The sequence below is a fragment of the Clarias gariepinus genome, chromosome 4 (genome assembly GCF_024256425.1).
Source record: "Clarias gariepinus isolate MV-2021 ecotype Netherlands chromosome 4, CGAR_prim_01v2, whole genome shotgun sequence".
In the NCBI taxonomy this organism is placed as follows: Eukaryota; Metazoa; Chordata; class Actinopteri; order Siluriformes; family Clariidae; genus Clarias; species Clarias gariepinus.
This window is the reverse complement of record NC_071103.1, coordinates 14585511-14599863: the sequence shown is the minus strand read 5'-3', so window position 1 is coordinate 14599863 and position 14353 is coordinate 14585511. Positions and strand designations below refer to the sequence as shown.

The following is a 14353-nucleotide window of genomic DNA, read 5'->3' as shown; positions in this document are numbered from 1 at the left end:
ACTGATTTATATCTTTATATTTTTATATAAGCTGACCGGGTTCAAGTTAACGTAGGCAAAGGTAAACACCACACCCCTCATGCTAACCAAGGAAACAGACAGAGGCAGATGTAAGCCAGGCTTAGGACACAGCGGAAACCTCACCTAACCCCAGGCAGAAAAGGGGTATTTACATATAAGTTACACACCTAATTACATGGTCTTGCTCTCTCTCCCCCCGCTCTCATTCTCCACTCAGTCAAACACAGGCTTCTGTGTCGGGCAGGACATAGCAACCCATCTCAGTGCAGTAGTGGAGCTGTTTCACTGAGGGATTGATGGAATTGCAGACTGGCTGCTGCCAATGCATGTGTGTAACCAAGAAATAGTTGTACGGTGTATGAATAATTCACTCGGGAGCGGAGGGGAATGTTTGTCTAGGGAAGTGAGTAAGAGTGTGTATGTATGTGTGTCTGAGAGAGCAAGAGAGAAGAGAGGAAATGCTTATTTAAAGCACCTTCTACAGGGATAGAGGTCAATCTATTCAGTTAATCACACTGCATGTTGTTAAATTATCACCACATAGTTGTATCACTGTGCATTACAGATGTATGTTTGGGTTTTGAGTTCTGTGAATAATTCTTCCCGATGTCCTGTGTGTCAGTGCATCCCTGTGTACCCTGAATAGCTCTTGCTGTGGTCCGGGCTATACCGGGATTGGAATACAACTCTAGCTCTTTGTAATGACAGACCTTGCAAAAGCCAAAGCACCTCGCGATCTTTCTCTGTCTATATTTCTGTCTCCCTCTTTCTGTACCTCTTCTTCTTTCTCTTCATCTCTCTGCTCATTCTTTCTCCCTTCATCGTTTTCATTTTTAAGTATGTGACATTTAGATCATTTTCTCAGTGTGTGTGTCGTCACCCCCCATCCCCCCCCCCCCCAGCTACCCGCTTCATCTCTTCCTGACCCCAGAGCACACTTTTGTTTCTGTCATCTTTATTGTTTTCGCTCTCTACTTTATCCTTGGTTTCCCTGTCCTGCTCTGGTCCTTTTTGGTTTTTCAATCAAATAAATGGTGGACTTTGAAGATAAGACTTGTAAATATCTTTATTCTTTATTATCCCTCTTTCTCTCTATTCCAGCCCATTTAATTGCCTAATTGGAGTGTGGTTTCCAGCTCTGCTGAAGCAATTATGACAAAGACTAACATTCATCAACAACTGCCTTCACCAGTCACATTCTTTTCCTTTTTGTTTACCCTCCTTACTTATTTTTCTTTTGTTACCACTGCTTATTATTTCTTTTCATGTGACCCATTCCTCCTTTATCTTCTTGTCCTTGCCTCCTTCTGTGTTTCTCGTTCACTCCATTGGTCTTAATAGAAAACAGCAGTAGCTCTAACTCTCCACGGTATCACCAATCTGCCTGTGCCAGAAATAAACCCAAACCGAGAGTTTATTCACTCTGAGAAATTAATTTGAAAATCCAAAACGTATACTCTATGCAAATAAATATTTATTTCAAATAAAATATACTCTGGTTTGGTATTTTAGCAGGCTATGGTTTAAAGAAGCAGGTCATAATCTGATGTAGAAGCACTATATTAAAGCACCAAGCCAAGTGTGTGTGCGTGTGTTTGTTTTCAGGCCTGTGCACCACTTTGGTCTCAGGAGTGTGGCACATCTCTCTTCAGCAAAGGGATCTGTGCATCTGTCGACAACGACTTGGAGCCTAAAGAAACCATCGCTCCTACAGCACAGAGTGAGCATGACTTGTACCATTTAAGTTAAAATGTAAAAAAAGAAAGAAAACATATGGTCTTATAGAGAATCAGTACTACTGACCTCCACAGCCATTTCAAACTGTCCAGAAACAGCTAAACTATTTATACGTTGTTGTTTTTTTATTGGTTTTAAGGTTGGTTTTAATGTTGTATTGGATGTTTGGTTGTGTTCCAGGATGTACTACCTATATGGACATAGTAATAGTCCTTGATGGTTCTAACAGTATTTACCCCTGGTCTGAAGTGCAGAACTTCCTCAAGAACATCCTCAGCAAGTTCCATATCAGTCCAGAGCAGATGCAGGTGAGTGTGTTAAGTTGGCTTTTGGGCTATTATATAACAGGTTTTTATAGTTTTGCATTTCACTTAATTCAGTGCAACCTAGTAAGCCAAAGTCATACTAAAGTACTAGAAGAGGAGTTCTCTGACTAAAATATTAATAGGGTAATGTTTAATAGTTTGTGTTAAAAGAAAAAGTTCCCACAATTTGAGTACGGAATTAGTATACTGCTGACTTTGCAAGACTGGGTTCCAGTCCTTATCATGGTTCTTAACCAGTCCACTAGATTTAGATATTGTAATAGTAACACAACTTGACATATACTACAGTATATACAGAGCATTTACTCTCTAAGCTTTTCTACATATTGCACATTCTGAAAATGGAATTTTTTTATAAATATATTTCAATGATAGTAAATGGGGGTGAGGGTTGTTATTGTTCATAAATTATTTACAAATAAAACCCCATTATTGCTCATCACAATAAGAATACCATGCCTCATGGTGAAGCATGATGTTGGTAGAATAATGCCCTCCTTACAGTATCTGGATTGTAGTGGTAGCGGTGGTGGTGGTGGTGGTGTGTGTGTGTGTGTGTGTGTGTGTGTGTGAGGCTGTGTGTGTGTGTGTGTGTGTGTGTGTGTGGTGTTAAAAGGGTACTTATGGAACCCCCTGTACATCCTTACCTAAAACTTTAATTATCTATTCAGAATAACTGCACCTGGCTGGCTTTAATGCTAGCAATTATAGTGCCAGGGCAAATCTGAAATGACTTTCACTTACAAAAACCATTTTAAATATTTTGTTGGTTATAAACACTGGGTTATAGCTCTTATTTTTGTCTTTTTAGATATCATGACTGTAGTATTATAAGGATTATTTTGGGTTGAGACAGGACCCTGTGATACTAAGGTCAGGATTAATATGTCTAGAGCTTGGAATGTATTTGTCCGCATCCGAGTCCTTTTCCGAGGAAGAAAGAAGTCCATGGACAAGTGCGATCTTATAAATATGTGTGCACAACATGTTTGTGTGTTTGTGACAGACCGATTGAAGACGGATATTGGTTATATGTTCTTGTCAGAACGCTGTGGCCGTTGAGTAAAGACTGATTGAGAGCATAGAGAGAGAAGCGGAAATGCCTCTGCTTTAAGGGGCTTTTCTTATCCTGGCACTCATGTGAATTTTTGGGATGTTTGCCTTGATATCGAAGAGTGAGAAGAGGCTGTCCAGTCACTCTGACATGCTGCCTGGGGACTATCATGTACATTTAGCACTGAAGTTCAGTTAATGTTTTTGTGTGTGTCTCTATTTGTTTTTTTCTCAGGTGGGCATCCTGCAGTATGGAGAGACCACAGTTCACGAGTGGTCCCTTAAGGAGTATCAGACGACAGAGGAAGTGGTGAAAGCTGCCAAGAACATTAATCGACAGGAAGGGCGAGAGACTCGCACGGCAGGCGCAATACGGATGGCCTGGTATGATTTCCAATCATTCTCTTAAATAATTCTCAGCACCTCTCCCTCTCTCCCTCTTTATTAGTTTTTTTTTCTTTTTTGTTTCATTTCCTTAATGTGTCAGGTTCGTTTAATTTCAGAACCAGTGCATGTCGAACCGCAGCTCTTAATAGAACCTTTGTCATTGAGCCTGAGCATCTAAAGGACACGTTCCTTGAGCTGTAACACTATAGCTTCCCCAGAGACATACACAAACATGCATAGACTTCAGTCTAGTTCAGTTTTTAGTTTTAGTTATTTTAGTTATTTCCTGTTCCTGTTCTTCTTTTACCAGTATGTGTCCCTCTCTATATACAGGTATGTCACCAGACCCTAAAAAACTCATGCTAATAAACCTTACATCAGTTTTGTCAGCAGGAAGCATAACTAATTTTATCCAAACTTTATTTGAAATTACCAATTGAAAGAGCAATAGCTGTGCAGTTTTTTTACTCAAATACAGATAGCGATTTCATGAAACCATCATATCTTTAGACTAACAGAGCCATGTTAAGTGTCAGTTAAGTGCAGACTAGCTGTCAGCCATGCTCATTATATCAGGCTATATAAGGCATTTAATGTTGCACTGACTGAAACTGTGTAATGCTCACAATTCGGGCAAAACTTCAATCTTTTTTTAATGCTCTGCACACTAGTAAGGCTGTGGTTTTTTACATTTTGTGTGCTTTTTTGTTCCAAATGCAGAGCCAGTGAAACCGTTGCCATTAACAACCACTACTTTATCCAAAAGCACTTTCATCGTTTCTTTTCCCAGAGCTTGAGCAGGGGTTCAAATGTTTAGAGCTCTGCAGTTACTGTCAAATTTTTTTACCTGATATTTTATTGGGAAGGTCATCTGTTACCCTGTTCACAATCTCAATATGAACAGTCATACATATAGGCCTATTACGTGATTTAGAGCTCACTCTGTCTCAGTTTACTTTGTTGCAATTTGTTTAACATAGTTAGATCCTCTTTGATGTCCTTAGACCCTGACTTTTAAAGTGCAAGCTAAAAAAATAAGAATTTGCCTTCCCTTGTATGCCTTTTAATTTTTCTCCTCAGTTCACAATACAGGAAAACATGTCTTACAGATACAACAGTAAAGATTAGATTTAAATAATTTTTTAATGTATTAATAATAATAATTATTATTATTATAATTATGGAATTAATTATGCTGTCATGACACTGTCATGTATTAATGACTTAACCTGTATGTTAATGACTTGTATATTCATTACATATATACATTAATATGCAGTGTACCCACTGTTTACAGTAACTATTTCATGTTATTTTAGCATCATTAGACAACATTTTATTATGATTAAAATTAATATAATAATTAGTGTTAGCATGGTGGGGTGGGTCATCAGTTTGTAATAATATTAATGTTTGCTGTTGTTGGGGGAAAACCAGAGGGTATGAGGATGCTTAGTCAGCATAGCTGCAGGTGTGAGTACTGTACTGCGGACTTAGCTTTAGCTTCTGCAGCTGTGCAAACACACACACAGACATATACACACACACATGCAATTTTGTGTGAATGTAGAAACATATAAAATATAAACATATAAATGTCAAATGTTAAGTTATGCTCTCTGAAAAAAGTCTAGATTGGGACACAAATATTCTAAAAGTATATAATAAAATATAATATAATAAAAAAAAGTAAATAATAAAAGTATTCTTCAATATTCTTGGTAACTTTGACTTTCTTCTCAGTATAAAATGTTTCATCTATTTTCTCTTATTTAACTTATTAACCAAAACCTCTTTTCTTCATCTATCCCTTACCACTCTGTGTGTTGTGCCTCATAAAGAGCATGCCGTCTATGCGTGTTTCTCAAAAACCACATCAGATGCCTGTTTTACCCAGATCTGGTGTCATGAGCATGTTGCTTCCATGCGGTATCTGTGATATGAGCTTTTCTTTCCATACCCCCTTTTGGTTGGGGCATAACACAACGTTCTCCCTTTTATCTCCCCTCCCCAACATTTCTAATTGCCCTCGCTCGTTTATTGTATTTTATTTTATTCGCCCCTATTCTGTTCTCCACCCTGTTCTCCGTGTCATCTGTCTCTCTTGCTCTTTCTCTGTATGTAATTAGACGGGAGGCTGCTGGGTGTTTTCAGATTTGGCGTCTTTTGCGGAGAGCCACTGTGATATATATAGCCTAGATCTGGACAGCCTCCTGAAACTCACTGAGCTGACTAACACTGAGGTCGCCACGCACTTTCCGCTTTGAGACGCTGGTCAAGGTCACACAAACAGGATGGAATGTGCCTGTACTGTATGTGTGTGATGGCTGTACAATTTAGCAAAAATTGTTAGGGGGTTGGAATGACTGAATAAAAGAGCAGCCAGACTCAAAGAGTCAGATAACCACATTACCTGTTTTTATATTGCCATGAGACAGTATTTAAGGATATTTTTTTTCTAATGTTAATGTGAGTAAACAAAAGGTCATGATTTATTTATTAATATGCTCTTGGAACTCTTACTCTACAGCACAGAGGCATTCAGTGCTGAAAAAGGGGCGAGAGATGGAGCCACTAAGGTGATGATTGTGGTGACAGATGGAGAGTCACATGATGGCGACGAGCTTCCTGATGTACTAGACGAGTGCGAGAAACGCAACATCACCAGATACGCCATAGCTGTGAGTGCACTTCACATATTTTCCACGCACAATGCAAGCTGGCAAACCTGCAGCAATTTGACCTTGGTCTTTCTTTGACTGTATATCCAAAATCTTATTTTAATACACCTGTATGCTTTTGATTGTTCATACTGAAGATCCATATGTCCACTACACTGACCATAATTGGCATCAATCTATTTTAAGAGTCTCAGCTGCACCCTGCTTTTCACTTCTCCATTTTTTAGCTCCACTGTAAAAGAAAGGCTCAAGGCATTCTTTCAACAATTGTAACCACTGGATTTCTCAGCAGACGTGGATGAAAAAAAAAATAGTTCAGAAATAGCACTCTAAACTCCTCCACCCCTGCACAAGCCCAGTGGGTGGGTGAGTGGTTACAGCACCTCCCTAGTCTTTTACCAAAACCACAACATTGAGAAGAAACAAGTTATAGAAAAGCCTTTGCATCTTTGCATTTATAATGCCTGTTCACATTTTCCATCCCCATTTTTAATGAATATATATTTTTTTTACTTTGTCCCAGACCAGATACTGAGAGGTCTGGTATTATCAAAGTAGTAATAACGAAGGTGCAACTACTGAGGCTACCTTGCACATTAGAACCCATTATTTTCTAGGCTAAATTATTGTTCTTACTGTATAATAAATATGTTTATACATAAAGATGTTTTATAAACTGAAAGGGGTAATGCTGTGGAAGGCATTTTGCTAGCGTGCTTTCTAGAAATCAGCACTGATCATACAGTACCTAACCAAAAACATAATTGCACACTAATATTTCATTCAACAGTCCTTAGCCCTGATTACAGCGATTATGTGGTGGCTAATTCATGAGTAAGAATGATGATTCCTCATGCTGGAATATCAGGGAAGACAAAAAGATGTGTTAACCTGGTCATTCGGTGCATTCAGGTCGCAGCTGACTTCATAGTATTGCCACATTGTTGAGCCTTTTTAAAACACTGACACCAGAGGCTTGCACAGTGGGCGCTTATATGCTATATCTCTACATTTTAGTCTCACTAAATAAGTGTTTTTCTTATGGCCGCACAGCAGTTTAGTCCCATACCTTGTCACATTGTACTGTACCTGTGGAAATGCTTTTACGTTCACTATTAAACAAAGCCATGATTTTTATTTTCATTTTTTTACGATGCAATTCCACCATTACATGTCACTATCAATAGAACACAACAAATGATTTGATGCAAAATTATGAAAAGGTTGTAAATCAAATGCTATGGGCTATACACTCATCAAATCTCAATCCAGCTGAATGCCAGTGGGAGATATTGGACCAACATGTTAGACAGCACTCACTACCACCACGATCAAAGCTCTAATTAAGAGAAGAATTTAGTTAATTCTAGAAACCATTGAAGCTATTTTGGTGGTTTGTGGTGGCTTATGACCTTATTGAGAGCTTTCTCTTTTTTTCATTTGTTCCCCACAAGTACCTACAATTAAGACTGGGTTGATGAAAGGCATGGAAGAAGTCTGTTTTTGTTTGTTTATAACCCATGACTCAGCCTTCACAACTGTTTCATTGAATTTCCTCTCACACAACCTAATAAAATGCCAGCTACTGAATGGAATCTTTAGCACCTGTATGCAAAATAAGACAAATTAGTGTTCCTCAGAAGCACTGCTAAACTACTGTAAACTGTGACCATTTGTTTTCATGCAATGCCAGTAAAAGCATCACTTTTATGTTTAAACAGTTTTCATGTTCTTTCCTCCGACTCCTCCACCCTGTACAACCAAGGGATCAAAACTTGACTATATAGTAGAAAAAAGTGTCGAGTAGTGGCCTTGCTGAAATAACACTGTTAGTGGTGCAGTAAAGTCAGGCTGTGTTTTAGACATTAGTGAGATGGGGGAGAGGAAAGTTCATGAATAACACATGATGTTTCAAAGGCTGATATGGTAAAAAAATAAAAAAGTGTTCAGTATGTGTGTAAAAGATCATTCTTCCAGAAAACATAGGTTACTTAGGATGAGTTAAAGTATGTAAAGGCTTGGGTCTCAATCATGAGTGGGTTCTCAGTTTATTTGGACTTGATCATGACTGTACACTTTTAAGAATTCACCAGTCAATCTTGACTGGTCCTGGTCATGGACTCGTCTTAGATTTGACAATGGTGCTCTTGCATACAATCCTACCCCCAGACTCTCCCATTTGTTCCTCTCATTAACTCTTAAGCAGGTTTAATTCAGATCTACCACATTCAAGTGTAACATATCTAAGACATATGTTAATGTTTGATTACTGAATTTAATATTACTGTCTGAACATTTGTCAAGCCAGTTAAAGTTTGCATAGTTTCTGGAGAAAGTTTGCATAGTTTTCTGGAGTGTAACTGTAGGAGTTTATTGCATATGGAAGTAGATGTTTCGAATAGCTTGGTTTGGACAATATTAATGTGACCTAAGGAACTTATTAGTGGTAAGTTTCCAGTAGAGGTCTGTGCTGTGTTATGTTCTCTCTATCTGAGAACACGGAGGTGTTCTGGCTCCATCTGTCCTCTTCCTGTGACTGCTTTATGAATTAAACCATCACATCATCTGCTTGACTCTTTTTGTGATGTAGTGCACATATCAAGTTACTGTATGGGAACATTTGTTGTTATTCTCTACTCAGGTCCTTCTTCAGCTATCTGAAGTTAACATTTTCCACTGAAGATAATTGAAGATTTATTAATTGTAATTGTAATATGCTTAATGCTAAACTATTTGCCAAATATTCCATTTCTGACCATGCTGTTTTTATTTGTCTCTGACTCTGTCTTTACCTATTTTAGGTTTTGGGTCACTACATTCGCAGGCAGCAGGACCCAGAGACTTTTATTAATGAGATCAAATCTATTGCCAGTGACCCAGATGAGAAATACTTTTTCAATGTAACAGATGAAGCGGCATTGAATGACATTGTAGATGCTCTTGGGGATCGAATCTTTAGTTTGGAAGGTAAGCTAAAACCGTAGAACTTAAAAGTTTTACTAATATTAAGCTTTAACTTTATAATGATTTTTTTAACCAATCTATACCTATTCAATCTATTTTTAGTATTCATTTTTTTTTATATATTGCTCTGATGTTAAATATTAAAACAATGTACCATTAAATCCATTAAGTTTTAAATTTTGGACAATGACAGGTTCAAGTAACAGCAAACACCTTTCTCATAAACCTGTAAACAATGGCGGTGAAGACGATAATAATTATTTTAAGAGACAGGAAAGATTCCTCCCTCATATTAGAGGATAGGTGGGTAAAGTTAGGAGCCAAAAGGAAAATGCCTCAGCTGGTGATGGGCTGAAAGTTTCATGCCATCTTGCCACTCAAAAGGGGAAGGAAGGAAGGGAGGGAAGATACTGTATAGAGATGAGGAAAGGGATTTTTGTGAATATAAAGAAGGCTTTTGGCACAACACAATGGTCTAAATCATCCAGTTATAAAAATGACTTTATGATCAAGCTAAGCAGGATTGCATCATGTATCAAGCTTTTAGTCATTTAGATAAGATAAGATTCAATTATTTGTCATATAACAAACACCACAGTTAAAAGTTTTTTTTCACATATCCTTCCTAAGAAGCTGAAGGTCAGAAGGCAGGCTTAGCCAGGATACAGCACACCTGAACAGACAGGGTTAAGGGCCTTGCACAAGGGCTTAACAATAGTTCTGGGGCTTGAACCGCTAACTGTTCAATCAGTAACCCATATATTTTGTCATATAATGAGTTGTTAGCATTTTATCATATTTGCCTGTGTTGAACTTTTTTTGCCTGCAAAGCATTGGCGACACATAAGGATCACTATCCACTGTCTTGCGTTGGGGTCATCCCATGTCTGTCATTGTCACACTTTTCTCCTATCTACAAATAATAAAAATATACATAATAATTTGATAAAACCTTAACAGAAACTTTATTTGGAAGCATACTGTATATACTGGACTACCTGTTTTATTTTGTAATATTTCTATTTTATATACAGTATATATATATATATATATATATATATATATATATATATATATATATATATATATATATATATATATCTGATTAGCTACCTCACTGACGTTATTCTCCTTAGGAATGGACTCTACATGGTATTATTGCTATATTCTACAGCTCATGTAAAACTAATGAATGTAGTGTCATAGACAACTCACTTGTAGAGTCGATGTTCACAATAAAAGTGCACAAGCTGTTTCATTGTTTCGTCTGCCTGTCTTCACCTGTCTGGGAATACAATCCGTCATCTAGCGTGAGCTTTCCACTTTATGGTCTATCTGCATCTCCCCATAAACCATCAATTGAACAGAACCTTAAATATAAAGCATAGATGTGCATTAGCTATTTTATTTTTTAGTGACATGTTTAGTGGGCAGGTCGAAACATATCTTTGTTGGAAGACTCAGATTTCTTTCATGTTTTATGTTTTTTTCTTTGTCCACTCAGCGAATACATATGCAACAATCCTGTTGGATGTTGATGACTTTGTGTGACTTTTTATTATTATTGGATTGGAATTTAATTGAATGTTTTATGTGCTGACAGGGACACTGGGATTTAATCAAAGTACCTACCTCATGGAGATGTCACAGATTGGGTTCTCAACACACATTCTAAATGTGAGTATTCTTGTTGTCGTTGTTTTTTTTGTTTTTTTTTTAGTGGTTTAAAAAAAAATTTTGTCAATGGTTCCTGCATACATTTTAGTTTGTTTATCAATCAAAGATATAAAGCACAACTATCCTAAATGGTGTCATTGTCTGGTCATAATTTAATGTTGTCCCAGACATGCAGTCAGATTTATTCAAAGTAGTTTCCAGGGAATTTGCCTTTGTCAGTGGCATACTCCTATATTACATTCACAAATCAATTAAGTTTAATATCTGTAAATGATGTCATCTGTTGGCTCCTGTATTCTTTTATATTTAGTACAGTATAACTATTTGTGAAGGTTACAATACAAATAGATAAATAATATATCAAATATGCCAGGATTAAGTGAACAATGTACTGTACTTGGTTGATTGTGTCAGTACTGATGTCCTTGTTATACAGTACTGAATAATCCGATGTGTTATTTTCTAGGATGGGATCTTGTTTGGCATGGTGGGAGCTTATGATTGGGAAGGAGGGGTGTTGAAGGAGGGTATTGATGGAAGAAACATGCCTCCCCGAGAAGCCTTTGAGGAAGAATTTCCCATCAAGCTAAAGAATCATGCAGCATACCTAGGTAGCTTTTGAACTAAAAAGACAAAATGACAAACCCAATGGCAAAGTAGATACTATTAGCTTCAGTTTCCGCTTTCAATTCTTTTTAGGCTACATTGTGCAAAATAATACAGCTGTATATCAAATTCTGAAAAAAAAAAAAACACTGGAGGCCCAGCTGAAATTACTTATTTTGAAACTGAATGCAGTGCTTTGTAGAAACTACTTATAGCTTAATAATTGGTGGATGTGCAATGTGCATTCTACAGCATTGTTGGGGAGGCTTGACATCAGACGCTAGACTAGCTAAGTGGGATTGGATAGTGACATACCACTCTAAGCACTCTTTCCACTTTTTTTTTATGTTAACATTTCATAAAAGCAAAAAAAAAAAAAACTTTTCCCAGTTTAGTCTTGAGCAAGTGTTAAAGATTGGCTTCATCTAGCGTGCAATATTTGAACACAAAATAGCCTTCACAGAAATTTAACCTGCTTTTTTTCCCGTCTGCCTGCATCTCTTGTTTTCCACCACTGAATAACTTAAATCAGCTCCTTCTAAATGTATTATTAAGCTATATAATCTCTAACATAGATAAAATGTACTTATGTATTTCAATAAGCCTGTTAGTAGCCTGTTAGCATGTTAGTTGGTTCTGTGTGTGTGTGTTCCAGGTTATACTGTGTCCTCGGTGACAGTAGGTGACTGGAGAAGACTCTATGTGGCTGGGGCACCCAGATTCAAACACAAAGGAAAGGTCATTCTCTTTGACCTGAGTCTAGATGGAGATGTCAACATCACACAGGCCATTGAAGGAGAGCAAGTAAAGAATATTAATTAATCAATCCATCGATTAATTTATCTTTAGCCTCACTGGGACATCCCCACTTCGAATACTTATTTTCATCTCTGGTATTCTTTGTTTCCAGATTGGCTCCTATTTTGGCAGTGAGGTTTGTGTGGTGGATGTAGATCATGATGGTATAACCGATATCCTCCTGATTGCTGCTCCCATGTTTCTGGGAGCAGGAAACAAAGAGACAGGGAAAGTCTATGTATACTGTCTAGATGGGGTAAGAAACATAAATGGAACAGGAAGGCATTCACTATTTGAATAGTGAACTCTTAATATTAATTTCTCAGAATGTGCCAATTTTTTAAGGTAATTAAATTCCCTCCCTAGAATGATTTTGCTCCGAACGGGACCCTGCATGCTCAAAAGAAAGCCCAGGATGCACGGTTTGGTTACGCCATGGCCGTGGCTCCAGACCTCAACCATGATGGCTATTCTGACCTTCTAGTGGGAGCACCGCTGGAGGATGATCACCAGGGTGCACTTTACATCTACCATGGCGATGAATTCTATATAAAACCCCATTACAAGCAGGTAAAATAATAAGTGTGTGCCATATACTGTATTGGTGTGCACAGTTAACACATACACTAAATTAGTGATGATGGTGTGAAAAAAATACATTCTGTGAAAAATGTGCCTTTAACATATGTCCACGAGCTCATCACTATTTTCTATTCTGCTTCTGTCATCTATATCTGACATTTCCCTTTCTTACCCTCTTATGCTATCTTGTTTGATATTTCTTCCTGTCTCTTTGCTTCCTCCTGTAGCGTATCTCTGCCTCCTCTTTCTCTGCAGGCCTGCAGTATTTTGGCCGCAGTTTGAGCGCTTTGTTGGATATGGATGGAGACAAGTTACTGGATCTGGCAGTCGGAGCCCATGGCAGTGCCGTTCTCCTGAGGTGATTTACATCACCAGCACATGGCACAGTTTTTTTCATAGTGTTTCCTGCTGCTTATGTTCACTGTTGTGTTCAGGTCTCGCAGCATAGTTCAGATCAACGTAAGCCTGTTCTTTCATCCTCACTCCATCAACGTCATACAGAAGAACTGCCACAAGGGCGGCCGTGATTCAGCATGCCTTACTGCCACCGCCTGCTTCCTGGCTGTGTCCCGTTCCCCAGGCTCAAATGGCACAACCTTTGGTAAAGTTTCATACATTTAGTTTGTTTTACTGATCTTTATGTATTGTTTATTTATTTTATTAACATACTTAAATAACCATGCATTAACTCTCAGTTGTGAATCAATTCTCTCCTTGGTCATTTTTCAGATCTGCAAGTGGGGGCCATGTTGGATGACAGGAAGTTGTCTGCACGTGCTTTGTTTGATGCTAACTCTCAAAGGCAGATACTGACTCGGGTCAGAGCTGAAATAGGAAAGTCTGTGTGCCACACACTCCCCTTCCATGTGTTTGTAAGTCCACACACAACAGGCAGACAGACGGATTATTGTTGTTTCCTTACTGTTTCTGTATCTCTGCTTGTTTAATCAACAGGACACAGCAGATTACATCCGACCCATCAGTTTCTCTCTAAACTTCAAAATCAATGACACAGATAGTGGCCCAGTGCTCGATGAAGGCTGGCCAACCACACTTAAGAAAACTGTAAGTGTCTACAGTCTTTGCTCAAACCAAATAAGAGGACACCATGGAGTTAAAGTATTTGCCCCATTTATTTATTGAAAAATGTATTCATTCATTTTCTGTAACCACTTTATTCTGGTTGCCATCAGGGTGGATCTGAACCAGTAAATGATACTTCTAGTGCTGCTTGTTAGCAGTATCTATATGGAAGGGTGCTTTTGTTGGGCTAATAAAAATATTTTTAAGTTAAAAACTGATTTGTGAATAAATCGGAAGCTTTGCATACATTCTATAGCTGTTGTAAGAGGGGCATTCAAGTCAACCGTGGATTTGTGAATGAAGGCATAAAAACAATCAACATTTACAGAAGACTTTAAGCAAGGTACGGTGATGACCTGCAGTAAAACATCTGAATGGTGCAAACACTTTATAGAAGGCCTTATGTCTGTGTATGACGATCCTGGCCAAGGTGGCTCA

General features: G+C 38.0%; 1 protein-coding gene across 1 annotated transcript in view; it reads left to right on the top strand.

Annotated features, from left to right (window-relative positions):
* itga10 (integrin, alpha 10) overlaps window positions 1–14353 on the top strand; it is a 32132-nt gene that overhangs the window by 10935 nt on the left and 6844 nt on the right. The window contains exons 6-19 of the mRNA XM_053495490.1: window positions 1627–1741; window positions 1939–2066; window positions 3373–3521; window positions 6055–6205; window positions 9007–9172; window positions 10773–10846; window positions 11313–11457; window positions 12108–12256; window positions 12363–12506; window positions 12617–12820; window positions 13060–13190; window positions 13267–13433; window positions 13562–13704; window positions 13787–13897. Of these exons, the coding sequence (XP_053351465.1) occupies window positions 1627–1741; window positions 1939–2066; window positions 3373–3521; window positions 6055–6205; window positions 9007–9172; window positions 10773–10846; window positions 11313–11457; window positions 12108–12256; window positions 12363–12506; window positions 12617–12820; window positions 13060–13190; window positions 13267–13433; window positions 13562–13704; window positions 13787–13897 (1977 nt within the window). The remainder of the gene's footprint in view (window positions 1–1626; window positions 1742–1938; window positions 2067–3372; window positions 3522–6054; window positions 6206–9006; window positions 9173–10772; window positions 10847–11312; window positions 11458–12107; window positions 12257–12362; window positions 12507–12616; window positions 12821–13059; window positions 13191–13266; window positions 13434–13561; window positions 13705–13786; window positions 13898–14353) is intronic.